The 25,925-nt window shown below is 58.0% G+C and overlaps 3 protein-coding genes across 5 annotated transcripts in view; 2 read left to right on the top strand and 1 right to left on the bottom strand.

Moving 5' to 3' along the window:
- Nucleotides 1-1,970: 1,970 nt before the first annotated feature.
- On the bottom strand, nucleotides 1,971-9,509 carry LOC308177867 (neuropeptide Y receptor type 2-like). The gene is made up of 2 exons (XM_080555723.1): nucleotides 8,381-9,509; nucleotides 1,971-3,769 (listed from the first exon to the last, which is right to left on the bottom strand). The coding sequence occupies exon 2, from the start codon at nucleotides 3,732-3,734 to the stop codon at nucleotides 2,571-2,573; it is 1,164 nt and encodes a 387-aa protein (XP_080411849.1). The 5' UTR covers nucleotides 3,735-3,769; nucleotides 8,381-9,509; the 3' UTR covers nucleotides 1,971-2,570.
- Nucleotides 9,510-13,298: 3,789 nt separating this feature from the next.
- On the top strand, nucleotides 13,299-24,484 carry LOC308177651 (uncharacterized protein). The gene is given in 4 exon segments (XM_080555265.1): nucleotides 13,299-14,557; nucleotides 19,556-19,744; nucleotides 20,149-20,386; nucleotides 20,389-24,484. Coding segments are annotated over 4 exon segments (1,260 nt in total). The 5' UTR covers nucleotides 13,299-14,437; the 3' UTR covers nucleotides 21,102-24,484.
- Nucleotides 24,485-25,042: 558 nt separating this feature from the next.
- The window catches only part of FLT4 (fms related receptor tyrosine kinase 4), a 56,934-nt gene continuing 56,051 nt past the window's right edge, over nucleotides 25,043-25,925 (top strand). For 2 of the 3 annotated variants that reach the window (XM_080555097.1, XM_080555099.1), the window contains exon 1: nucleotides 25,044-25,292. In XM_080555097.1, the coding sequence (XP_080411223.1) occupies nucleotides 25,235-25,292 (58 nt within the window). In that variant the 5' untranslated portion in view covers nucleotides 25,044-25,234. Of the gene's footprint in view, nucleotides 25,293-25,925 lie in introns of all 3 variants that reach the window. The other variant, XM_080555098.1, reaches the window with a different exon arrangement.

Genomic DNA, 25,925 nt, shown 5'->3' with positions numbered 1-25,925 from the left:
GCCCAAACCAGCCTTTGGAAAGAAGCTTTGCTCCCTTTCTCTCCACCATCCCCTGTTCTCTGTGGACAGTAGGGCTGCCTCCCTTCACTAGGGCATCACAGCTCTCTGTAGGGCCATCCGTACACAGCCTCGAGCTGATTGCTCTGCCTGCAGTGGGTGTGGAAGGATGTATCTTCTTCAAATCACAGGCAAAAAGCAGCAAGCTCACAGGCAGAAATCCATTAGTGAAGCTGCACGAGTGTATAAAATAAAGCAAACAGAACTTCGCCGTTGCACTCCAATAAATAGTTTCTCGTTCTCAGTTTTCTCCAGCAAAAAAATCCCTCTGTTCTATAAACGCCATTGCCAGTATTTATTTGAGAAGAGCTGGGATCTGTTTATTTATTTATCCATATTTAGTTGAAAGGTCTGGGCTCAAAATTAAACAGCCATTCATAATGTCATTATCTGCCCTGCTCCAGTCAGATACGGTGTGTGGTGTCACAGGACAAAACCTTTGGCAAGGCCCTCCAAGAGCAATTTAGCTCCTCATCCATCTCCGTCTGGCAGCGTGATCGGCTTCCAAGCTTGCATTGCTGAATGTGTTTTTTAACTCTGACATATATCATGGAGTGTTAAATCACTTTCTGGAGTGTTCATTGGTAATAGTTGAATTCTTTCCACTCATTTAAGCTGCTTTTGAAAAAATAAACATTTCCTTGTACCTCGGAGTTTGATGGAAACACAGGGAGAGTTGCTTGGGAGGCCGGGTTGTAGACCGACCGGTTCCTGAGGTGGGGACAGAATTTACCAGCGCTGTGGAGATTATCTCTCCACCCATCGGGATGAAACAGCAGCTCCCAGCACCACCCCATGGCACTGCACGTGGGGAAAGTTTATTTGTGCCTCAGTTCTTCCATCGTGCCTGTATCTGGCCTGTCAGGAATCAGGCAACTCTCTTAGAGGAACAACACTGACTTCCTGGCAGGATTTTCAGAGATCCTAAAGCCCCTGAAAAGAAAAACGTGCTGTGATGTGCAGAACCAGGTGCCGGGTCGTTTGCCATCTGCATGCCCGAGCAGGGCAGGCTGCAGACCCCGCCTGGCAGCAGTCTCCCTGGAAGGAAGCAGAGACCACTTTCTTGTGCTTATTTAGGAAAATGGAACAGGGAATGAGACAAAAAAATAAGCAAAGAGATTAAATTCATCTAGTGTGGCAGCGGGAAGCTAAGCTGGAGAACAAGAGCCAGAGGCAGGTCAGGCTGGGAAGGAGGCAGGAGAGCAGGATTTGCAAACAAGCCCATTGACAGCTCATCTCTCGAGGACTCCAGATGTGACAGCCCAGCAGCCTGATCCAGGCTGGTGCACTTGCTACCGCGAGTCTTCCTACCTCTTGTCCTTGCTCCACCGAAGACATGAAATCCAAGTTTTTCTTTGCTTTTTATCTGTGATGAGGAGGTCTGTTGAGTCCCTGTCCTGCATCTGGGAGTTACTTTCCGATCTGATGAGCGCTGACTTTAGAGGCGCCACCAGTGACGAGCTGCTGAGATCACAGTAGCAATCAAGCCTCCTTTGATGGCAGAGCTAAAAATACGCTCCCCAGCTGACAGAGCCTCAGGGAGGAGAACATAGAGTTTGGTTTGAAAGAACACATCTTAGTCTCCAAACCATCTTCTGCAAGAGGACACCACCTCTGCAACAACCATGCAAGCGGTTACTTCTCTCTTCTGAACAGAAGCACCCATGTAAGACCCATAGCACCTCCAACCCCAGAAAGAGAAAAGCTTTAAAACCCTCTGAGCACTTTGGAAGACTCTGTCACCGATGTGTTTTTTTTTCCTTTCCTATCTGCCCCTCTGCCTGCTCTGCACATGGGTTCTGGCTAATGAAAATCAGCTCGTGTGTCATGAGCTGTCACCCAGAGGTGTCCCCAAACCCTTGCTTCGGCACTTGCAAAAGAAGCTGCAGTAAGTAGCATCACTGCCACCTCCAGGGCTTGCTGGGGACAAGAGCTCCTCCCCTGGGCTGCAGGGAGGATTCATGCAGGTGCTGTGCATAGATCCCAGATGGCCCAGCTTCATCCTGCACCCGCCTGCTCCCCTGCCACGGCCCTGGCAGCGATGGCCCCACAGAGCCCGTGCGTCCTGGGGAGAGCAGGTCTCCCTCCCCTCAGAGGCATTAACTAAAGATGGATCAATACGGGTTGAGGCTGGGAGACGTACAGACAAACAAGCATGCACGATAATGGTTCCCCATCATAATGTGTCGTGTCAGGGGGTAAAAGGTTGAACAGCCCACTTTGGCAAATGAAAGTGGCTAAAAGGGTGTATTTTGCTGGCTAAATGGAAGCTCCCTCTGTGATTTTTCATGCTTCTGCATGCATCACTTAAACACAGAGAAAGGAAAAAGTCATTTGTTTGGTCAGACAGAAATACACCAGATTTATTGTACTGAGAGATACAGGGGGGGTATTTCCACGTGGCCGCAGTAGCTATAAAGTTTTGGCAGCACAATGTTCCCCAAAAAAAAGGCATTCACCAAGAATGTCTCTGGGCTCTGCCAGCCTCAGTCCCGGGGTTGCACATCCCATCCCTAAACCTCTGTGGGCAGCGGCCCGTTGCCGGCAGACTGTTTGAAGCTCCCATTTAGGGTGTTGGCCCTGAAGATGTACGACCTGCCTCTTACCGAGCCCTCGGTGTGGAGGCTTTCTGGCTTGTCCTGGCAGCGGAAAAAGGTGAGGAAGCCGTTCCGGTAGTTCTTGTTCATCCATCCGTACAGCAGGGGGTTGACAAACGTAGAGCACATGGCCCCCACGTGGAAGACAGTGTACAGGAGTTTGTATTCATGGAAGATAAGAACCAGATCAAGATCAATGGCAAGCTGGAATATGTGGAAGGGGAGCCAGCAGACTGCAAATACCACGACTACCATCACTAGCATTTTGGTCGTCTTCTTCCTCCGGCACTGGTTTTCATTCCTAGAAGTGGGGCTGACATGGTTTTTCAGCTTGAACCAGATCCTGGTGTAGGCATAGCAAATAACTGCCAGAGGGAAAACATACTGCAGGAGGAGCATGGACAGGCTGTAGATGGTGGCGTCTCTGTTGTTGCCAGAAGGCCATTTTTCCGAGCAGACTGCCATTTTGAGGTTGATGGACGGGATCTCCTCATACCGGTACTCCCTGAAGATGGCCAGAGGACCTGCTAGGACCGCTGCTGCCAGCCACATGATGGCTATGATGGTGAAGCTGAGCCTCTTGGAGATCCTGCTGTCCAGGTGGAAAACGATACACCGATACCTGTCCAGAGCAATCACGGTGAGAGTGAGAGTGGACACGTGGACACTCAGAGCTTGAGCGTAAGGGACCAGGTGGCAAAGAACAGCTCCAAACTTCCACTCGTCCAGCAGCGTGTACACCAGGGTGAACGGCAGACAGAGGGTGTCCACCATCAGGTCTGCCAGGGCCAGGTTCGCTATGAAGAAGTTGGTGACAGTCCTCATGGTCTTGTACTTCACTATGATGTAGATGACCAAGGAGTTGCCGATGAAGCCCAGCAGGATGATGAGGGAGTAGGCAGCAATCAGAACCACCTGGACCCCCAGGATCTTGGTGCTGTCCATCATAACGCTGCGGGACCCGGAGAGATCCTGGCTAGGAGTGACAAAGTCCTTGGCGTGCCAGCCCTGCGGCAGCTTCTCCTCTAATGCTGTCTTCTCCATGGCAAGGGTGCTGTTGGCTCCCTCCAGCAGTCCCATGCCTGGCCTGGGCCCTTCAGTCGGGAGAAGGGGGGCTGGAACACAGACACAGCAAAAGTGAGAGCAGGAGAGACAGCAGAGCATCACACGTGAGCTGAGACTCGAAGGGCATGTCCCATACAGCATTTTGGCATTTCACAGCAGCAGTGACATCCTCCTGCCTGACGCTAACCCCATATCCTTCCTCACATCGAATGGCCTTTCACCTCTCCGACACCTTCTGTTAGAGCCTACCATCAGATGGATGCCAATTCCCCACGGAAAAGTCAAGGCTCATGCTACTTGTCACGAGTTTCTGGGATTCTGCTTATTTGGATTGAACAGGGGAAAAAAGCCCAAATGAACCAGAGCCAGACTGGAGGGTCCTCTAAAGATCTCCTGCTCGTGGAGCCCCCTTGCACGTCTCATGCTCCCTCAGGCTGGGCTCTGCAAAACAGAGAGCTGATTCAAACACATCAAAAATCTGGGGCCTCCTGGGGCTGACAGAAGAAATCAATGATGGTGCCAGTCATCTTTGATGAGATTTACTTCCCTATAAAAATGCCCTGAGTCCTAATTCCTTAAGAAGCAGGGAAGAAAATCAGACACTCTCAAATTCAGGGTGCTCTCCTCCTCCTCTCCAAAATGCTCTCTCTGCAGGACTGTGCACCCAGTTGGGTTCAGTCTCTTATTTCTCACCTCTCCAGCTGAAAATACCTGTTGCCCCATCTCCACACGAGCATCCCACACTGCTCCTGCCACCCAAGCCAACGCAGGCAGCGGGTGGTGAGATTTTACAGGGAAGTGCAGGAGCCTCAGAGCCACGCAGGGACAAGCAGCTGGAGCTGTGAACAAGCCTCCCGCAGAGCTGCTGCTGAGTGTCCAGGCGCAAATGTGCCCCAGAGCCAAAGCCAGAGAGCCTCGCACCATGCCGTGAAAAAATGCCTGCACCACCACGGCTTTGGAGTGACTCAGCCTGGAGCCCGTGGCTTGCACTTGGTGCCGCCGTAGCAGCGCGGCGTTGTCGTGGCAGGGCTTTCGCTCAGTCCAAGCACGGTGGGACAGAAGCCAGCTCTGCCACCAGCTCCTTCCAGCCTTCACGTCTCAGAATTGCTGCCGGGGTGTGTGGGGAGGGGTGGGCATGGCCCCCTGCACCTTCCCCCTCGTTCGCACCAAGTCGAGGTCAGAAGCTGCACCATGCCCAAACGGGGCTGCCCGCACGGCATCGTGCTTTCTGTGCCCTGGAGAGGGAAGGGGGCAATGCCCTGCCCCTGAGGAAGGGAGGGAGGCACAGGGCTTAAACGAAGCTGGGAACTAGGGGCCTGGTCACCTTCTCAGCATCCCTGGGGAGTGAACTGCTCTGGGTTTGTCCCAGGGGAGATGGGAGCACTGCGGACTTGGTGCTGGTGGGCTTCCTGCAGGTCTGTGCCCTGCAAACCAAATATTTCGTTTGCAACCAGGACAGCCTGTCCTTGGGAAGGGAGGATGCTTTACCGCGCTCTGTGCAGAGCACATCGCATTTAAGCTAGTTCTTTAAGCAAATAGCAAAAAATAATGGTGGCAAGATGGTAAAGGAGGCGGCAATTACATCTCAAAGAACAATAAATGGCTGCGTGTTCTCTCCTCGTTCCTCCGCAGGGGGCTGCGATCCCCCGGGAGCTGCTCCTGGAAGCTGCCTGCAGTAGCCTGGCCCTGCCCGCACGCCGCCCTTCTCCTGCCCTCGCAGTGTCCCCCAGCTTGCCAGATTCGCCTATCTCTGGCACCAGCTGGCCACTTTGTGCCAGCAGTTCCTGGGAGTGAAGCTGTCGGCTCAGACACCGTGGTAACAGAGCCTGTAAAGCTGCCGGCAGGGTAGGAAGGAGGCTTCGAGCTGCAGAAGGAGCAAGAGGGCCAAAGGGCTGGTGAAGGAAGCAGAACAAGTGCTGGGCACGCTTTTGGTGGCTGCACTTTCCCTGCTCACTCTCAGGCTGGATTTCTACGCCTCCCAGATCGCCCAGCCTCACTTTATCAGTCACTTGTTATCCTCTTTTCTGTGTCTTGCCCGTCCCGTTTATCTCTGGTACCCGTGTTTGGGGTGCTCCCTTCCCTCCGTCCCCACCTCGCCACCAGCGGGCTGCCAGCTCCCGCGTCCACATCTCGGGCTATTTCCTTCCACTGGAGACTGGCAGCTACCCACCATCTGCGAGGAGCCAGGAACATCATGATTAATGGAGCTGTTTCGCTTCCTAACAAAATGGCCTTAATGGAGTTATTATTTGATTTGGTTTGCTTTGTTGTGTTTTTTTTTTTCCGTTTTTTCCTTTTTCTTTTTTTCCAAAGGGGAACTATTAAAAATCAATTAAGGCATTTTAATTAAGAGGCAAAATGGTAATAATAAGTGTTCCTCCTCCGGGGGCTGCCTGGCGGTCACAGGGATGCTGCCGGAGCGGACCGAGGTCTGTTCCAGCCAGTAATGGACGTGCAGGCCGCTGCCAGGCACACGCTCCCATGCTCGGCGGGCCTGCCAGCCTGGATGGAAAATCTTCGGAGCTGAGAGCCAACTGCTTGTGGGAGAGCAGAGCAGCAGAGCAAGACCAGGAGGAGGCAGAAATACCACCTAAACCAGAGCTCGCTGATTTAAATTCCTCTTTTTCTTCCAAGCCGTGGGACTGGGGTCACTGAAGGCAGCAGGCACGCAGCGTGGGGGCACGGTGTGGAGGTAAGGACAGAGGTGGCTCAGAGCATGGCCAGGAATCATGATCCTGCCACGGTTATCACTGATAGGAAAGGAGGGAGTGGAAGGAGTCAGGCAGCCTCTGCTCTCTGCTCCAAACCTGGCTGGTGACAGTTACAATCTCCTTCTCCAGCAGCGCTGGAACACGAGGCCTCAGGCTGATGGATGTTTTCACGGCCTGGCTCACTGCTCTGCTCCATGCTGTGCCCTTTCTCCAAAGCAGCTCGGCTCCGTGAAGTCCCTCGATCTTCAGCAGCCCACTCCGGAGCATGGGCTCATCTCATTCAGCATCCAGCAGCAGTCAGTGCCCATGGCAAGGAAGCCTGAGACCATCCCTCCTTACCAGAACCTGGTCACCCCCTGGGGAAGTCACCTCCTGCCACTACAGCGCTCGAGAGGCAGCCGTGTCCAGCCCTCTGCCCACAGCACACACACGAGGGAGGAAACCACAACAAACTGAGACGTGGAGAGGCCAACCAGCCTGCCCGAGGCCTCACAGCGAGCCCACAGCAGGGCTGGGAACGGAGCCCAGGTTTGCTAACTCCGTCCTGCGCTCGCCGCCAGAGAGGGCTTGGAGTCCCTGGGGATAACTGGCGTGGCTGAGCAACGATTGCAGGAGCTGTGTGAAAAGTGTGAGTGATGGAGGGGAGGGGGCTTCACCTCCTCTATGTGGCGTGCTGGTTTCAGGGCAAGTGGCAACTGTGGAATGATATCTTGAAGCCAAAGTGGGGATAGAAATCGTCCTGGGCCCTTCCATCTCCAGAGAAGGGGAAGTTGCCCCACTGAGGTTCTGGCAGAAGGAAGGCCCTCTCACCTGCCCCTCATCTGCTGCGGTGTCATAAATTTTCTCTCCAGAGTGGGCCCGTTGGTGCAGAAACCTTATGGCATTAGACAGGCACTGCCACCCCTGCTGCCAGCAGACCCTGGGGTAGGAGTGGCCCTGGGGACAAGGAGATGCACCAGGGCTTCTGTGTAATTCCTTGCCAAATGTTTGTGTGCCCCTGCTGGGGCTGGAGCAATGAAAGACTCTGAAGGGGACAAGGCAAGGAGGATGCTTTAGACACTCAGCTCAGGATGGACAGAAAAGGAGGTGACGAGAGGAGAGGCATTTGGCAGGGATGCACACTTTCTCCTGGAAATGCCCCCCTCAGAAATCAGGGGGGGACAGCGCGGGGACCTCTGTGCTGCGGGATGTGCCATGGGAGCAGAGCGGTGCTGGGTGACACCGCAAGGGAGCCCCGCGGCTCATCAGGGCTGCAGAAGGGCAGAGGCAGTCTGGCAGGAGGGACCCGGTTAACATGGGGAGCCTGGTGCCTCCGGAAATCCGGGAAGCCTGAGGTAGATGAGACAAGGGACAGGAGGGAGACAACAACCCCACTAACAGAGCAACCAGGGAGCAAACCCCATATCCTGCTTTGGGACGGGCCAGAAACTCAGTTTGCTGGTGAAACGCAGGCTCCAGCAGGACCACGAGGAGCTCAGATCAACAATCAGCATGCAAGGAGTGCTGAAAGCAAGCCAGCACCGATTTCCCCCTGCAGCCCCCTGTCTCTGAGGGCCGGGACCCCTGGCAGTGAGCCGAGGGCCGGCAGCATGTGCAGCCCCAGCAGCAGCACCGAGGAGCTGCCGGAGGTTTGCCGGGAGCCCCGAGGAGGCAGAGTGCAGGGGGAGGAGGGTTTCCGAGCCGTGCACCTCAGCCCCACACCTGCAGCGCTCTGTAGCCGTACCTGCCTGGTTTCGGCACCCCCCCCCGCAGCAGCCTGCTGCTCAGCATCCCCCTTCCCACGCTCCCTGCTCCTGCTCGGAAACTCTCCTGTGGGTGTTTGTGGTTCACTTTCTCTCTATCCCAGCCCTCAGGGTTGTCAGTCCCTGGACCCAGTCTCCCAGGGATGCTGTCACTTGAACCACGCAGCGTGGCAAAGACCTGGCCCCATCTCAGCCCTCCCAGACCCACCTGCAAAGGCCGGAGCGTCCTCCTCGTTCCTCCCTCGACTTAGGGTCTCATTGCTGGCTGGGACGCCCCTCTTCGTCCTCTCTGGGAGTCAACCTGTGGCAAGGGGGGGCGAAAAGCACTTTTCTGCGACTGTCCTCGGAAAGGCAAGGAAGTCAGGAGAGGATCTGGGCTGCTGGAGGGTGCTCCATCGCCGGGGGAAGCGTCGGCACCCTGCCCCGAGCAGCCTCCTGCGGGGTGAGTGACAGCCCCCGTCTCACCAAGCTGGATGCTCTGTTAGCTCCTGAATGAGAGAAAGGCAGGGAGCGTGTGTTTAACAAACAGAAATGGAAAGGGGGAGGGAGCCTGCTGCTGCTGTTTATACAGTGCTCAGCCACTGAGGGGCTTCTTGCATCGAGGAGAGAGGAGCTTTTCCGCCACATCCAGCTCCCTCTCCAGGGAGACGCGGTGGGAGCTGGAGGTCTGCAGGCTCCTGGTGGTGCCGCTGGCCGGGGAGAGCATTCATCCACCCCATACTGCAGCCCTCCCATCTGCTCGGGCTGAGACCCTGCCGATGTGTCCCATGGTCCTGTCTGGGCTGCGTGCCCCCATGCAGCAGGGGGACTGCAGGTCCCACGGCTGAGCAGAGCCACCACCAGCCTCCCCGCAGCCACCCCTGCTCCGTGCTCGTACAGCACCCGCAGGAGCAGGCTGCTTCTTGGGGCAAGCCTTTGGGTGCTTTTCTGAGGCAAATAAAAGTCATGGCGAGAAGTTTTAGCCACTTTGGCAACAGCTGGGGCTGTTCCAGAGCCAGATTCAGTGTGGAGCTAGGAAATGGAGCGAGCTTCTATTTCAGGGTGCTCAGCACTGCCCACACACCTGGAGCAAAGAGAGGCAAAAGCAGCAGCAGTGTGGCCAAATCTGCGAAAGCCAAGCTTGCAGGAGTACAGGAAAGCATCCTGCAGCCAGCACGGGAAAGCAGGAGGAGCAAAACTCCCCACCTGGCCAGGCTAGGAGCTGCTCCCGGAGGCTAGGGGGGAGGACACCTCTCCTCGCTTCCAGTAACCACAGCTGGAAGTTCATCGGAGTTTTGCAGTTCACCCCCACAGTGAGCTTTGTTTTCCTTTTCTTTATGAGAATGCAAACCAGGAGGGATTCCAGACAACTTCCTCTGCCACGAAAGTTGTGATACAGCAAGAAAAAGCTCTGATGGCTCAGTGGAAAAAGGAGGTTGAGAGCATTCCTGAAACAAGTCCCTCTGAAAGTGGCGCATGGACCCTAAATTCAGACGAGGGTCCCTGGGAGTACTATACTGGGAGCTCTGTGCTTTCTCCTCCTTCCTTTTCCTTGCAGCTTTTGATTGAGCTGCTCTGGAAGGCTGAGGGTGGAGGGGAGAGGACAGCCAAACTGCTTGGATGCCCGAGCTGCTCCGAGGCCGTGGCTGTGGCCCTGCGGTCCCGAGGGAGAGGCGCAGCGCAGCTAGTGTGGTGCACGCAATCCCCCCACTCCTGGTGGATGGATTTCCTCCTCTCCAGGGTCCTCAGCAGTGCATGGCTGATTTCTACATGTGAGTGGGAGACTTTTTTCCTCCTTCCTCTTGTGGCACAAGATTTTTCTTGTCCGTTCCCCTGAGCCCTTTGCTACAGCTCCCTGCTCTTCCCTTCTCCCGGCTGCTTGAAGGTGCCTGGGGAAAAGCAATGACTGACAGGAGACAAACTGCATAGCCTGGAGCTGTGAACCTCCATCAGGACCAGGGGGTGAATTCCAGTCATTTTTGGCATGTGGCGTTTGCTGGATGACAGCAAAGACAAAGTCCTAAATCATGGATTAGCGCAAGTCCCCGGCCCTGTCCTCTCCCACGGTCTCAGAGGTCCAGCGGAGGATTTAGCACCGAAACTGCTGCTCCCCAGCATCACCTCTTTAACCAGGACGCAGATAACTTTGTCAGCAGGAGAGCCCTGTGTGCTTGGCAGAGCAGACAGAACACGGGCAGAAGGAGCTGCCGGTGACCCCCGGCAATGCACACAACCACGAAATGTCCCCCTGCGAGCCATTCTCCTGCAACACAGAGTTGTGCAGGAAGGGGAGGTCGAGCTTTCAGCAAACCTGGGGTTTCACCCAACCTGCAGCTACCGAGCCGAGGCTCGGACCCCTCCGAGCTCCCCGGGAGCCAGGCTCTTCCCACAGCACCGCAGACGTGGGCTGCTTGCCAGCCTGCCTAATCTCGCCCAGCTACAACATAATTACTGCCAGCGGCAAGCGCTCGCAGCACAGCCCCGGGGCTTCCCAGCCTCTAACAGCAACTGTGCCCTGAAGCAAGAGGATGGGGAAATAAGATGATGCTCCCTTGTACTGCCCCGGGCTGCGGAAGGCTCTGTCACCACAAGCAGAGGTGCCAGGACCGCTGTGTGCACCGCTCGGCCTCATACCCTGGGGATTTGCAGACATACACTGGGTACAATCAGATGCTGGCACAAGTGCCCCAGGAGCCTCGTGTCCTTTCGAGTGAGAATTGTTCAAACAAGCTCTGCAGCCCCAAAGCCTTTCCCGGGGGTTGGGCTTTGATTAGGCAAAAGTGAGTCTGCTCGGCCTCTCTTTTGAGAACTCGACAATGAATTTTGTGCTCCAGGGAGCAAAAATGATGTCAAAAAGCTGAGAAATGGGGCAGAGGAGAGGGCTGGCTTTTCGTCGGCCCATGATCTGCCGTGCCTCTGAGAGCAGGCAGGCCCTCGGTCTGCACACCTTGCAGCAGCGAGCTGTACTCTGTAGCTCCACTTCTGTCACGAAAGGCACATTATCTGATCACTCTCAGGGAGAAATCGCTAAGAAATCTGTTACCAAGGCTTCCAGATGCTCCAGTTCATCCTGCTTCATCTGGAGCAGCAACACTGACATACTTACAGAAGCAGCTTTTCATTCTTCGAACATCTGTTTAATTCCACCTGCATGTAACCAAAATATTTCCCCTGCTCCTTCCTGTGGTGTCAAGCCTGTGTTTTGCAGAAGAGCCTCAGAAGCGTCAGCATGTTGTGGTAACACGAAATCCACTTTTCCATTTGAGCCCTGGAGTTCACGGATGCAGTGGATTTGGGAGCCTGTGATGCTTTGGGGAGCTAAATCAGCCACAAAGCAGCTCAGAGGTGGGAGGGAGGATAGAAAGCTGTCTGCACCTTCTCTGAATTTAAAAGCAGGTTCTCATTTCGTAACCGCTTTTTGTCCCCATGTGAACATTTGTGGAATTAGTGGAGGAGCAGAGGCAGCACCAGGAACAAGGTTGTGCTGAAATACCTGAATGATCTGATACTGGGATGACAGGCACCAGAGAGGCAGCGGGAGCACTGGGCTGGCCCGGGACTGTCACAGCCCTGCCTGCTCCAGGGCAGGAGGGGACAGGGACATTGAGGGGTCTCCAGGACAAGGGCAGGGAGATGGGCAAGAACAGCCCAAACAGAAAGTGATTAACAGGGCTCGTGTCCCACCGAAGAGACCATGCTTCAGCTTCTGGCAGCAGACAGGGACAGGGCTCGTTTGATGGGGCTGCCTAATGCTTGGGAGGGTCTGCCCCGTCCAGCCCTTCCCACCCGATGGTCCCCATGTCCACGCAGACCCCAGTGCCTCCGCACACCACGGGCGCCTTCCTTCAGCTGCTGTTTCTGCAAGTCACTGCGCTCAAAGCTTGGCTAATTTATTAGAGGGATGTTGCTTGTTGTTTGTGTACTGAGCCAGCTAGAAAACAGCTTCTGCAGAAGAGGATAATTGCAGTCAGATAAGCTCTTCGGAGCCGGGATTGCAAAAATATGATACATGGTACACCAGCAGTTGTCCAGATAAACCAGAAGTCTAGCTGAGTTTTTGGGTGGGAGTGTGTTTGCTGGTCTGTCACAGGCTCCCTGCCTGACTTTGGGCAAATCGGGCCGTCTCTCAGCTCCCTGCAAGTACAAGAGGTGATAATATGGGATTACATGCTCCAGGGGGCTGGGTGCTCAGATGTGCAGCAGGGCAGCTGCGAGATGCTCCTGCTGCCCTGTGGGATTTCTTTCCGAGTCGCCCACGTCACTTCGGCAGTGATGAGAGCCGTGTGTGCTGCAGTCAGGGCCTTGCCCTCCCAGGCTGGATGCTCCCACTTCGTAGTGCCACGATGAAGTCACAAATCTGCAGCAGCCTGGCACTCCTGAGCTGGCAAACCACGATTGCCGTCGTGGCTGTGACAGCAGGAGCGGGCAGAGCCGGGTGCGCTGATGGCAGCCCCAGCGTGAGCTCTCCCTCAGTGTCAAGGCTGAAGGCGATGCAGGTGTGAAGGCAAAAATTCGGTGTACGGCATGTTTTCCGTGGGTTTGGTGCTGTCAAACAGCACCAGCTTGGCAGGAGCAGGATCCCTACCCGGTGCTGCTTCTCTACCTGGTGCGCATCCCTCCCGCTCCTTTGGGGACCGCATCGCTGTGACCCGGAGCTGTTCACTCGGCATGCTGCTGCACAAGGGACAGGTCCATGCCTGGTGCAGCACCGAGGGGTCGTCCACAAGGCCTCTTGGCTCCGTGTCCCCCAGAAACGTGACTCGTGAGCCACTGTCTGACACCAAACCCCTCCCCAGAGCAACAGCGGTGTCCCCAGGGCACGAGCGGAGCACGCACACGCTGTGCGGGGACGGTGCTGGGGAGCACAAAGCCTTATAAAGGCAGAGCTCCGGGTTCGTCCTTCTTTCAGCTCTTCCAGGCGATGAAAAGGACAGCTCACAACCCTAATTAGCTGGGACACGCTAATACCGCTGAGCTTCCTTGGCCAGCACATTTGGCACGAGGAGCGCGGGACGCTTTCCAAGCAGCCGCTCAGGGGAGCGCGTGCCTGCAATTCATTATTCGATGAGCAGTGTTTCCTCTCTGCCTCCGCTGAAGAGCTCAGACCAGACACGAGAGGGAGGTGAGTCTGGAGCTTGCAAATCCACTCGGAAAGCCACTTCATGCTGGAGAGAGAGGAGGCGTACTTCTCCCCAGGCATTAGAGGTATTTAAGGTGCCAGGGGAAATGGAGCTTTGCACAGCACTTCCCGACGCTGCAGCGCGTGCCACGCAGCTTCCCGGGGGGAAAACCGTGCTCCTGCAGGGTGACATTCCTGTGGGCAGAGGACACGCAGCCTCCAGGGACGCCCTGGTCTGAGGACCCAAGTGGTGTGTGGTCATCTGCAGAGCCAGCCCTGGTAGCAGCAGAGAGGGGAAGGGCGGTGGGGCCCTGGCGCCGTGTTTGGGGTGGGTTATTCCCTGGGGTGGCAGCCGTCCTGTGTGAGGCTGTGCCCCAGCTCCCCTGGAGAAGATGCAGCTCCCGAGGGGCTTCAGCCCGCGGGGCTGCTGGGGACAGAGACAGATAGCAGGGATTGATGCCTCGCTCTGAATTCCTTGGGTTTGTGAAGTGCTGGTTTGGCTTTCACTGGGCAGAGGTAAGAAAATGGAAGGGGAAAGGTGGAGCAAAGTGCCACGGGAAGCTTTTAAATCCTGGCTGGGCTCACAGGACGGTGCCCCAGGGCTGAGGCCGCTGAGCTGCAGGTGCTGATGAGCCCACGTTTCTCCAAAATGAGAGTTTTGGAGCACAGCTGCACATTTCTGGGATAGCAAAGCCCAAGGAAAATGCCACAAGGGATCATTTATACCCAGAAACTCATGCTTTGTATGAAAGACTGCACTGAGAGATCTTGGTCTTCTTGCAGGGTCTTCTACAGAAAAATCCCTTGGATTTTGAAGACCGCATGACGGTAAATGAGTTCTCTCCATCTCCACTGAATGATTTGAAGATTTTCTTATGTGACACCTGGGTGTGCTGTAGCAAACTGGGCTCTGTGGCCACCTTTAATGCAGGCAATGAATAGAGCAAACAATCTGGAACCAGCCGGGGAAAAGCAATCCGGGGATGCAATGTGACTGCAGGGCTGGATTTCTCAGCTGCTGTGTGCTGACCCTGGAATATGGATGATTACCCACAAAAGACTCGAGCACCTTGAGCGGCCAAGCCTGTCCAGCCAATTTTGCAGGCTGAGCTCACGACAACCTTTCCCCCATCCCCGAGGTCTGAAACCCCAAAACCAAGTGTCCAAATGCTTCGGGCGCTGCAGAGGCAGCTCGAGGTGTCTGTGAATGCTCAGAAACCTCACCATGAAGCAGGTATCTGGGTGCAGCAGGGGAGCATCGCAGAGCATCCTTCACCCGGGGACCGGGTACGGGGCTGGCAGGGGAGCTCAGGCATGGCCCATCCGGAGAAAGCTGAGCAGACAAATCTGTTTTGGCTAAGACCTGTGCTGTGTGTGGAACATCAGAGGGGCTTCGTGCACAGCTCAGAACAAACAGGCAAACAAGCAGCAGCCAGAAATGTTAATATTTGCAGAAATCTCCTGGTTTGGGCGCCTGGGCGCGGGGAGCTGGAGGACGCGGGTGGAATGCAGGAGAGGATTCCTGGCTGCCGGAGGGGCGGCGTGGGGAATCTCACGTCTCGGCCTGTCGGGGCGCCTGGCAGGCCAGCTCGGGATGGTTTACACAAGGAGTCCTGGGGAGAGAGGCCGGGCTATGAAGTTCAGCAGCCCCTAGGAACTGAGCTATTTGAGCATTCCTCGAAAAAAAAAAAAACATCATTAAGCAGCGTTCATCCTCCTGTGGCTGCTCCAGACCTGTTTCCTACATGCCATCATCAGCGGGCTGTGTTCAGCCCTCCCCAGAGCTCAAAGGCTCAGAGGAGCCCCGGTCCCATGGTGCAAAGTCCCTCTACGAAGTATGGGATGGACTGGTCCATGCTGACCCCAACCCTCCTCCATGAGCTCCTGGTCACAGGAAGGAGAAAAATGACACTGATGTTCTTTTCATGGCATGGTAGGGATGGTTTGAGCCTGTTCAACACCTCTCACCATCTCCATCTGGACTGTGGTGACCAGTTCTTCTGGGTGCTTGGAACCAGCCAAACGTCTCCAGAGCACGAGGCTCTGGGCTTGGTGTCATTTGGGCCTGGGAAGAGAAAATATTGGCAAATAATGGCCTCCCCCTTGGTCTCCTCCAGCTATTTATCCAAAGATATCTTATCACGGAGCATTGCTTCATTTCCTGCTTGCTTCTCTAACCAAGCCCTTTAAATCGTGTCCCCACGGCCGAGGTCATGGAGGGACGCATAAGATCTGTTAAAGGTGACGCGGCCGTTACCTCGGTTCACCTCATCTCTTCTTCTTCACTTTTTCCTTTCTGCTCCCATGTCTTCCTCCCTCCTGGCCCCAGAAGCACAGGACAGGGCTGGCAGCAGCCACCTGGGGATGTCACAGGTTGGTGATTTCTCCCAGGCCAGCAGCTCCGTCAGTCGGGAAGCACGGGCTCCAGGTTGGGCAAAGCGTCCCCATCCTCGCCACAAAGAGCTAATCCCCGGGGGAGCACACAGAGGAGACCGGATTTAATGCAGCTCAGTGTCTGAAAAGTGGAAATAAAGATCATTGAGGACTGCCAGGCACCAGGAGAAGGACTGATCGCCTTCTTGGCTGTATTTAAAACAAACTCCCACCTCCGGGCTTTCAAGCAGGCGGCTGAGCTGGGAGCTACCAGGCACTCCCCGTTCCCTACAGCCCCACCACGGCCACCAGCTCACCCGAGGCTGGGGGCTGGAGGACCCCCAGGGAAGGGGCCGGAGGCTGCAGGGGATGCAGAGGAGTGCAAGCACTCAGGGTTTGTCTGCACTTTGCTTTGGGACAAACAGGGAAAGCCAAACGTAAAATCCAAATCCATCTCAGCCCTTCACCTCCTTCCATCCCTGAGGCCAGGCAGTGCTGCTGACACTGGTCCCTGTGGGGCTGAGCGTCACAAAAGCAGGTTCATTGCACAGAGAGGAGACTGCGAAGGGTTTTGGACCCAGCCCAGGAGCTTTCTGCCAGCCCCGTCCCAGTTCATGACATCCTTCATCTCCCCAGTGCGTTACTGGGCTCTCCAAACAGCGCTCTCAGGTGCCAGCCCAGAGCGCGGAGCCTCCTGAGAACAGCGCGCTAAAAAAAGAAATAAAAACGTCTCGCTGCCAAGTGAAGTGAGTGCTGACAGGAGGGAGATGCCAGGAGCACTTAAACAAGAATTCGAGACCGGGGGACGCTCGGGCGTGTGTTTTCAATTGGAGCCGTGCTCACTGGGAAACGACTGCCGCTCGCTGTTAGCTTCAGATCCCGGAGCTGATGGCCCAGGAAGATAAACGGCCGTGAAGAGGACATCCCCACCTGTATCACAGCCTTCTTCTGGGCTTGATGGATTAAGGAATAAGGCGCCGCTCCTCCTTTGGCTCCAAAGCCTGCGTTTGCAGCTCAGACCTACTCCTGCTGCACATCAGCTGAGCTATCCCAAATTCTGCTGGATAAGGGTAAAGCTTAAGTTATCTGGGTACAGGGGGGCCTGCAGCTGCCTTGGGGTGCGGAGACGTGGGCTGGGGGCTGTGCCCTCCCTGGGCTCTGGAAGCAGCCCCATGGGCAGGACTGCGCCCTGCCAGCACCGCAGGCATGGGGACATCTCCTGGCACTGCTGGGGGAACCTAGCACAGCACGTTCCAGATCGCAGCCCAAAGGCAATTATTGATGCTTTTACCACTGTGCAGAGACGTATAAATAATGGAGCGTGTCGCTGCAAGCTGTAGCAGGTCAGGGAGCAGCAACCCGGCTCGCCATGGGCTGCGTGTGCAGGGCTGGGCGCCCGGTCCGCTGGGCTGCGTGTGTGCGCCCGGGCATAATCTCCAAAGCTCCCCGAGAAACGGTGACAAAGGCAGGAGTTCAGAGGCTGGACACGGATGACGAAGCCATTTCCCTCTCAAAAGGATGCAGCCAAGCAGATGATTCAGCCTCCATCCAAAATCCACCGGTTCAAAGCTGGCTATTTCTTGGGGACCACGTGGCAGGAGGAGGACATGCACCGCCAGCCCCTCTCGTGCTGCAGCACGCCAGCTTGTGCCTGCTGTGCCTGTGGTCACCGCTCCCGGCACGCCCCAACCCGTTCACATGGTGAGATCCAGCCTGCTGGAAGCACGAAACTCCCTGAGTGTGGCAAGCAAGGTTTTGGCTGCATTGCCACGGCTAAGCAGAGGTTGCTCGGTCATCCCTGGATCCCTGTGTCATCCCCAGTGTCAGCATCCCATTGACATTCCCACGGGGACCAGGCGAAGCTGTACAGCCATGACAGGGACAGAGTCAGCCTGTGGGAAACTATCCCTGCCCAGAAGTGCTTCCTATCCCTATGGGCCTGGGGAGCACAGGGCGCTGAGCATCCCTGTCCCACTGCCACCTCTGGGTCAGGAGCAGGAGGGTGCAGCCAGGCAGCCTGGCTCAGCCAGCCGCAGCAGGTCCTGGGCCCCACAAATAACCAGGATGGGGCCAGCAGCATATGTGGGCACGGCGTTTTGGGGTTTGTTTGCCTTTAGGCCCAGTATCACCAGCTCTTGTGATTTTTCTCATGCGTCCGCCAGTGTTTGCTGCATGCCACAACACCCCAGGGCCTGGCAGCAGCTACAAAGCTACAACCCCCTGCGTAGCGGCAAGGGTTTGGTACTGGTGGGCCATAGGGGTGGGGAAGCCCCCCCAGGCTCAGTTCGGGAAGGACGGCATCCCACGGGAGGGACCCCACGTGGAGCAGGGGCAGAGAGTGACCGTGAGGGAGCGGCGGAGACGAAGCGTCAGGGACTGACCGCAGCCCCCATTCCCCGTTCTCCTGCGGTGCTCAGGGGGGAGGAGGTGGAAGAGGGTGGATGGAGGGAAGGCGTTTTTGGTTTCTTTCCTCTGTTTCTCACTTCTCTAGCTTGTTAGTAAGAGGTAATAAATTTTATTAATCTCCCTACTCTGAGTCTGTTTTGCTCGTGATGACAATTGAGCGATCTCCCTGTCCTTATCCCAAACCCTGAGCCCTTTTTGCCATATTTTCTCCCCCTTCCCCTTTGGGGGGGGGGGGGAGGTGAGAGAGGGGCTGAGGTGGGGCTCGGCCACCCACCTGAGTAAAACCACCACACCCTGGCAAAGGGAACACAGGGAAGGGGAAGGGAGCTGAGGCAGGACAGCCTGCCCGGTGCCCGTTTCCATGCTCTCACCGCTGCACACTGGGAGCAGCACAAGCAGTGCAAGCAGTGCAAGCAGCGCAAGCAGTGCAGCGGCATGCCACTGGGGCAGGGCGGTGCAGGGCCGTGGTGTGTCCGTGCCGTGCAATACCATGCAATGATATGCAATGCTGTGTCATGCCGTGCCGAGCCATGTATGCAAGAACCTGCTGTCACCAAATATTCGGAGCAGGCTTTGAGGGGAGGCACCGAGCAGTGGTAATGCAGCAGGGCGCTGGGCACGGTGCTGGAGCAGAGCTGCAGGCTGAGCAGCCCGCTTTCACCCTGCAGGCTGCTTCTTTGGGAGCATGGTTAGTTCTTGACAGCTGTAAAAACCTCTCGTGTGTCTGAAGGGCAGGCAGCAAGGCAGAGGGAGCTGGGAGAAAGCAGTGGCCTTGCCACAAGGACTGTATTTGGATTCATCACGAAGCTCGGAGGGGATGTGATGAGCCCAAGTGTTTCTCCCTGGGCTCGTAGTATCAGGCCGCCTACTTATCACTGATCTCTGAAGCGAGAACAGCCGCAAACTGAGCTTCCTTCTTGAGTGACACAGAAGTATTGAAAGCCAAGAAAGGGAGGGTTTAAGGAAAGCACAAGTGGTTTGTAGGTGAGATAAAACCGAGGGTAGATGGTTGTCTGATCTGGTGCGTCAGCACAAGCATCTGCTAAAGCAAAAAGAGGCTGGGGTGCCGTGGCTGGTAAAGCTGGAGGTGTGCTCTGGGTGAGATTGTTTTCCTGACGGTAGAAAGGGATGTGCATTTCAGCAAGCACTCCTCAAGGAAGTAAGGAGGGCTCAGATTGCTCTTAGAGACTAAAAAAAAAAACCTCTGGAAAAGTAAGAGGTCCAGTACTGCGCATAACCAAGTTATTGGTGGTATAGGAGCAGGCTGTGAGCCCCCAGCACATGTGAGTGCAAACATTTTTTTGTTAAGGTGACCAAGCTGTTGGTAGAGTCCGGTTTTCCCCATGGCTGTGCAGACTCAGATGTTGTCCAGTTCTTCCAAAAAATCATGGTATGTCTGAAACTCTGATTTCCAGGACTCCGTGAGCAGTGTAACAGGCACAACCATATCACGCATTCACGTGTGCTAGCTGCCAGGCTCATCTTCTGCCTTTTCCCTCTGCTCAGAAAGCATCTGGGGAGCTGAACTTCAAGATCCAGGCAGAGTTCACTCGCCTTCATCAGATCCTGGAGGAAGAGGAGAGAGCTAAGCTGGGCGAAGAGGAGGAGCAGTCACTGGTACGGCTGGAGGAAGGGATGTCAGCGCTATGCAGGGACATGGAGCATATAGAGCAGACCCTCAGCAAAATGGAAGAGGTATCATTGCTGGAGGGGAGCATGCTTGGCTGACCCTGGCATGAGGCAGAGTGTTTTAGGACCTAAATCTGGGATGGAGAGAGTCCTCAATGAGCATCAGGCTGTACCTGGAAGTTGCTCTTGCTGCCATCCCTCTGGATTATCTGCCTGATCCCTTTGAGTTCGGAGGCTTTAGCCACAAGGGATGCAGTGACTTAGGTGTAACGAGTCTTGGGAGCTTTCCTCCTTCTGTCACCTCCAAGAAATCACCTTGGCCTCAGTGCCCAGCCAGTTTCCCCCAGGGTGGCTGGGTCCTGGGGACTTGGTTCCACTCTGTGACAGCAGGAGGCAGGACAAGGGGTTTATTTGTGCAGCTGCATGAATTACAGACAGTGACTGCTAATTCTCTCTGCTCCTCCCTGCAGGTGGAGAGCCTGGATATCAGGTACATGCCTGGCATGAAAGAAGCTGATTCCCTTTTCAGGAGCTTATCTCTGTCCCTGGCTGGGACCATGTGGGAGAGAGATCTTATCTCGAGTTTTAAAAGCATCGCAAACTGCTCAGCAAACAGCTGGTGCTGTGCCAGGTGGGGGCTGGTCCCCAGCACGTGCTCCCTGGGGAACACGAATGTTGAGACCGTGCCAGCCTTTGACCTGCAGCACTACCGGGACAGCCACAGTGGCTCCGTGCACTGCATCTTCTGGGGGCAGGTGCTGCAGCCCGTCTGCCCTGGTGGGTGCAAGGGGTGGGTGCGCTGCAGCAGCGGGATGCAGCAGAGGGGCCGGGGATGCTCTGCAGAGGGAATTCACAACCTGCAAACAATGTTCTTGACATCTCCACAGCTCCGGCCCCACTCGCCTTTGACCCTGAGACAGCCCACCCCAGGCTGGTTTTCTCCAGAGGCCTGAGGGCAGTGACAGAGTGGAGACAAGCCCAGCCTATCCCCAGGAGCCCCCAGCACTTCCAGCAGTGCATCAATGCCTTGGGCTCATGCACTTCTGACGGTGGCCAGCACTACAGGGAGGTGTGGGTGGGAGGCAAGCCCAGGTGGGACCTGGGGGTGGCTGCCGAAACTGTGGGCCGGGTGGTGAAGGTGAAGCTGTGCCAGAATGGCTTCTGGACGTGGAGCCTGAGGAACAGGACAGAGTACGCGGCCACTGACACCCCGCGGGTGCGCCTGGCTCCCCTAAAAGTGGGGGTCTTCCTGGGCTGCCAGGAGGGCACCGTGGCCTTCTTTGATGCCAGGGACGTGTCCCAGCTCTTCACCTTCCAGCAGGTCTCAGCGGGGAGGTACTGCCCCCTCCTCAGCCCCTGCTGCAGCGACGGGACGGACAGCGTGAACCCGTGCGCCTTGCGAGCACTGGGGGGAATGGGGTGATGCGCCCCCAGAAAATCCCCCTCAACGAGGGATTTGGGCTGCCAGCCCTTCCCTGCTTCTGTTCTCGTGCGTAAAAGCAGCAAAGGCCGAGGGAGGTGGTTGCAGAGCCGGGAGGGGGGCGATGTTACCGGGGTGCCCCCGGCTGCTCTGCGCCCGCCGGCACCGCGCGCTGGGGACGGGCTGCGGGCTGGCGGCAGGGGGAGCTCGGCGCACAGCGCTTTGGCGATCGCTAAATACCATGAGAAAGGCTCCGGCTGTGCCTGCTGGGGACTGGGGGTCTGCGGGGTCCTGCCCTGCTGGGGTGCGGCACAGCCCGGGGCGCAGGGCAGCTCTGCTCCAGCCTGCGGCACCGGGGGCACAAAGCTCCGGGGGGGGCTCAGGGTGGGGGCGAGGGGGTGTTTGGGCTGGGGCTGGCGCTGGAGGCAGGGTGGGTTCTTCTGCAGTCAAGCAGCTGGGGGGGTTTGGGTGGTTTTCTGATCCCAACAAGGGGCTTGGCCTTAGGAGCAGTGGGTGCCACTCCCCCGGAGCGCTCCCCAGACACCTTGCTGAGGCTTTCAGCTTCGTGCAGCTCCGTAATGCAGGTGTGAGCAGTGCTGGCGGCAGCGCCAGCGTTCTGCAGCCCGGTGAACAGCTTCACCTGAGACCCGTGCTGGAAGCACTGCCCCTGGGGGATGGCAGCCTCGGGCTCCCGGAGGGGGAAATGTACCAGGTTTTGGGGTTGCCTAATGCCCATCCCAGGGCAGGAGGGCGCTTGGTGCTCAGCTGGAGAGAACAGGGCATGGCCCACGCAGGATGAGTCCCCAGGTGCTCAGGCAGATGTGCTGCTGAAACCCAGCACGTCCCTGGTCTGCACAAAACCACAGGCGAAGTGGCAGCTGGCTCTCCGGCGCGGTGACAGCGGTGCTGGCAGGAGACGAGCGCAGCCGGCAGGGAGGAGGAGGAGGAGGAAGAGGAGGAGGAAGCAGCCGGCTCTGCTGCTCACCCCTTCCCATCCTTCCCGCGGGCAGCTGCGGCGGCACGGGCTGCGAGCAGCTCTCTGCGACGTGTGCCATCGCTGCCACCTCCTACACCTTCCCGGTGCCAACGGCAGAGCTGGCGAGCAGCAAAACCTGCTTCTCTCCAACGCCTGGGCTGGGTGGGCTCCCGAGGAAGCACGTCCTTCCTCCCCCTCCTCCAGTGACCACAGCGTGCTGCTCCCAGCCAGAGCCCCGTTTTGGGGTGTAAAGTCCTCGCCTGGCCCTGCCAGGAGGGGAGAGGCTCTGGCAGGGAGGCCGGGGGCTGGAGAGCCTCTCCCGGCAGGGAGCACGGGCGCTGTGCTCGTACGTGCAGGGAGACCTCTGCTCGGAGCTGCTCTACGCACAGCCTTAGCCTGGTGCATAAATACTGCCTGCCCCTCAGTGCTATCTCAAAAACGCATTTTGCTAATAAATGAAGCAGAAACCCCAGGCTCGGTGTGAGGGCAGTGACCGTGGGGCCTGGCCCTGGGTTTGGGCAGGAGGGGCTCATGATGGGGATGGCCCCAGGCAAGCCGGGTGCTGCGGGGGAGAAGCACCCACCTCAGCTCCAGCACTCACTGCCCCAGGAACCTGCTGTGTTTTCCTTGCAGGTCACCTTGTCATTCTGTCCCTGGGTGTGCTCAGAGCCACCCTGGTTTGGCTTTCGCACAGCCGTGTCTCGGGCTGTGACGTGTCCGTGCGACGTGTCCGTGTCCTTTATCCTGCGCTTTGGGGAAGCCGTTGCTCCCTTGGGTGCCCCGTCCCCCTGTGCTGGGAGGGGGGCAAGATGTTAAAATAAGATCCTTTTGTTTCCCAGGGCGGCAACAATGGAAAGGTCCCATCGGTCCCATAGTCACCCTGTGTTTGTGATGGAAAATTCCCCGTTGCGGCGGGAGTGAGCCCTCCCCCGCGTCCTGCCGTTAGATGGCAGCATGGACGGGCTGCTCCCAGCGTGGCATGGTGCCACGTTCGGACCGCAATGGATAGAGGAGCCGGGTGATCCAATAAGTTTTGGGGTGGCAGAGGAACCCCCCGGCAGTTCTCCAGGCAGCCCTTGGGCTGTGCGTTTCATCTGGCGTCTTGCCCCTGCGGTGGAGCAATGTGATTCATCCCTCTGTCACCACGCACACCTCGCTGCCTCCCCGCTCCCTGCTCGTGCCCCAGGCACACGCCGCTGCCAGGTGCTCGCTGTGGTCCCCAGAGCAGGTGCTGCCCCATCTCTGCTCGCAGCCTCAGCGACCTGATCCCACAATCTCAGCTCTTCACCCCACGGTGGTGCTGCCCCTCGGCTCTGCCCCGTTGCCCCATTGCCAGTTCCACTGGGGAACTTTAAAAATCTCTCTCTAGAAACTTCATGGGCTTTGGCACCCACCTGGGATAGAGGGACACTGACGCTTTCCACTCCTTCAGGAATCAAGGAGGTGGGTGGTCCAAGATGAGTGTGCTGAAGAGCAACTTCAGGGTTAAAAACTCATTAATTGGGCCGGGGGGAGCTGGGTATAATAACCACTGTGGCTTGGATTCCCTCTGACAGCGCCAGGAGAGGGACAGGGTGATCCCTTCCACAGGTTTGGCAGCAAGAGCAGTTGAGCGCACAACAAGTTTTCCTGCCTTTTAGAAGCCACGAGCACATGGTTCTCATTCAGCCTCCCTTTTTTTGTGTGCGTGTCTACAAGCGTGCATAATCAATAACCCTCCGGGGCGCAGCGTGGGGCCGTGTTTATTTATCTACTCAGCGCTCGGTGGGCGCGTGGGCAGGCGGCCAGGGCTGTGCCCACCGTGCTGGGGCTGTGCCCTCCGTGCCGGGGCTGTGCCCTCCGTGCCGGCACACTCCCGGAGCTCTGCCATCACTCCCGACCGCAGGGCGTTCGCAGCCGGTTCACAGCCAGCCGGAGCTGCTGGCGACGCGGGGGCAGCGCCGCTGGCACACGGGGAGCCGCGCCGTCCCGCTGCCAGCACCGCGGCGCCCAGCGCCTCCAGGCCCAGCTGGCATCCCGCCGCTGCCGCCGTCCTCTCGCGGGGAGATGAGCGCGTCCCGGGGTGTGAAAGATGGGTTGGAAAGGGAAAAGGAGAGGAAAGAGGAGTCTCTGGGGGTGCGTGGATTTGTGTGGATGACCAGTCGTGGGGTTGTGTGTATGGGTGTGGTGTGCCCTGACAGTGAGGTGTGCGGCATGTAGCGGTGCTGGGAGCACCGCCTGAGGCTGGTAACAGTGTGTGTGGGTGGATGGCACGAGTGGGGGTCCCTAGCGCTGTCCCACATGAGCAGGGGTGCAAGCGTGCACACAGGTGTGAGAAAGCACATGGGCATCTTTGGGTGCCCCCCAGGGTGTGCAGGACTGCGTGCCTGGGTGCGCGCACACAGGCGTGGGCTTTTGGGGAGCGTGCAGGCAGGCGTGAAGACGAGACACACGTGGCATGTGCTTGCTGATGGGAGAGGGCATTTGTGTGCCTTCCCCCGGGGTCTGAGAGCTTGGGCTGCACACCCAGGTGCGCACATGGAAGAGGGCAGCGGGGGGATGTCCGCATGCAGGAGTGGGTGGGATGCACGCACCCATGGAGGTGTGGATGCACAGGGGGGATGCTCACAGGTGTGGGTGCACACGGGGGATGCTCACAGGTGTGGATGCACACGGGGATGCTCACAGGTGTGGGTGCACACGGGGGTGCACGCAGGTGTGGATACACACGGGGATGCTCACAGGTGTGGGTGCACAGGGGGGATGCTCACAGGTGTGGATGCACACGGGGATGCTCACAGGTGTGGGTGCACACGGGGAGATGCTCACACCCACGCAGGTGTGTATGCACACAGGGGGGATGCTCTCACCCCCGCAGACCCCGCACTCCCTCCCACGGCCCCGCCGGTGCCCGGAGCCGCAGGTGCGCCCCCCCCCCACGCCGCCTCCCGCCCCGCCCCGCCCCGCTCCGCCCCGCCGCCCGCCCGGCGCCCCGCGGGCTCGGCGGAGGGCGGCGGGCGGCCCGGGCGGGCGGAGGAAAAGGAAACGGCCCCGGTGCTCCCTCCCCGCCCGCCGCCGCGCGTCGCCGCAGCTGGGGCGCGGCGGGAGCAGAGCTCGGGCGCGGGGCGCTCCGCACCGCTCCGCTCCGCACCGCACCGCCTGCCCGCCCGCAGCCCCGGAGATGAAGAGAGTTTGCACGCTGCCCCTCTGGCTCTGGCTCGGCATTGTCTCGGAGGCAGGTGAGCAGCGCTGCGGGAGCTGCGAGGGCTCCGTGCACCGGCCGGGGGGGATGCGGGCTGCCCGCCCGGCACCTGCGGAGGAGCCGGGGACCCGGGGACGGGGCTGCCCCGACGGGACGGGCACCGGGGTTGTCCCCCCAGGGTGTCCCCCGGAGCCGGCAGGGAGCGGCGCTGCCCTCCTCGGGGTCTCCGATCCCCGCCGCGTCCGTCCCCGGTGGCCGCCAGCCCCGACGGGACGCGCCCGGTGCCCGCCCGGTGGCCCCGACGGAGGGGACGGGGGGACACCGCCACCTCCCCGCACCGGCCCCGCGGGGAGGAACCGCGTGGGACTCTCAGAGCAGAGATTTGTCCGTGTGGGGAAGCACCCGGAGGCCGGCTCCCTGCCCGGTTTATTTCTTTTTCTTACGCAGAGGCATCGCTGGGGAGCACCGGGCAGCGCGCTGGGGAGGAAGGCACCGGGAGGCGGTGGTCCGTGCGCACCCTCCGGTCTCCCCGTTGCCCCCCCCCAGCAGCTCGCTGGTGGCTCTGCTCCCCCTGGGAAGCCCCCCAGGGCAGGTGGCTGGTGAAACGCTTTCCACAGGGCTGGGGGAAAAGGCTGGTGGGCAGCGAGCTGAATCCCCGGGCTGTGCGTGG

The sequence above is a fragment of the Anser brachyrhynchus genome, assembly GCF_964034855.1.
Source record: "Anser brachyrhynchus genome assembly, chromosome: 14".
In the NCBI taxonomy this organism is placed as follows: Eukaryota; Metazoa; Chordata; class Aves; order Anseriformes; family Anatidae; genus Anser; species Anser brachyrhynchus.
This window is presented reverse-complemented; position numbering and strand designations above follow the sequence as displayed.

Bases quoted from the DNA above. Each gene is read 5' to 3' on its own strand.
- LOC308177867 (XM_080555723.1), bottom strand. From the start codon at position 3,734: ATGGGACTGCTGGAGGGAGCCAACAGCACCCTTGCCATGGAGAAGACA.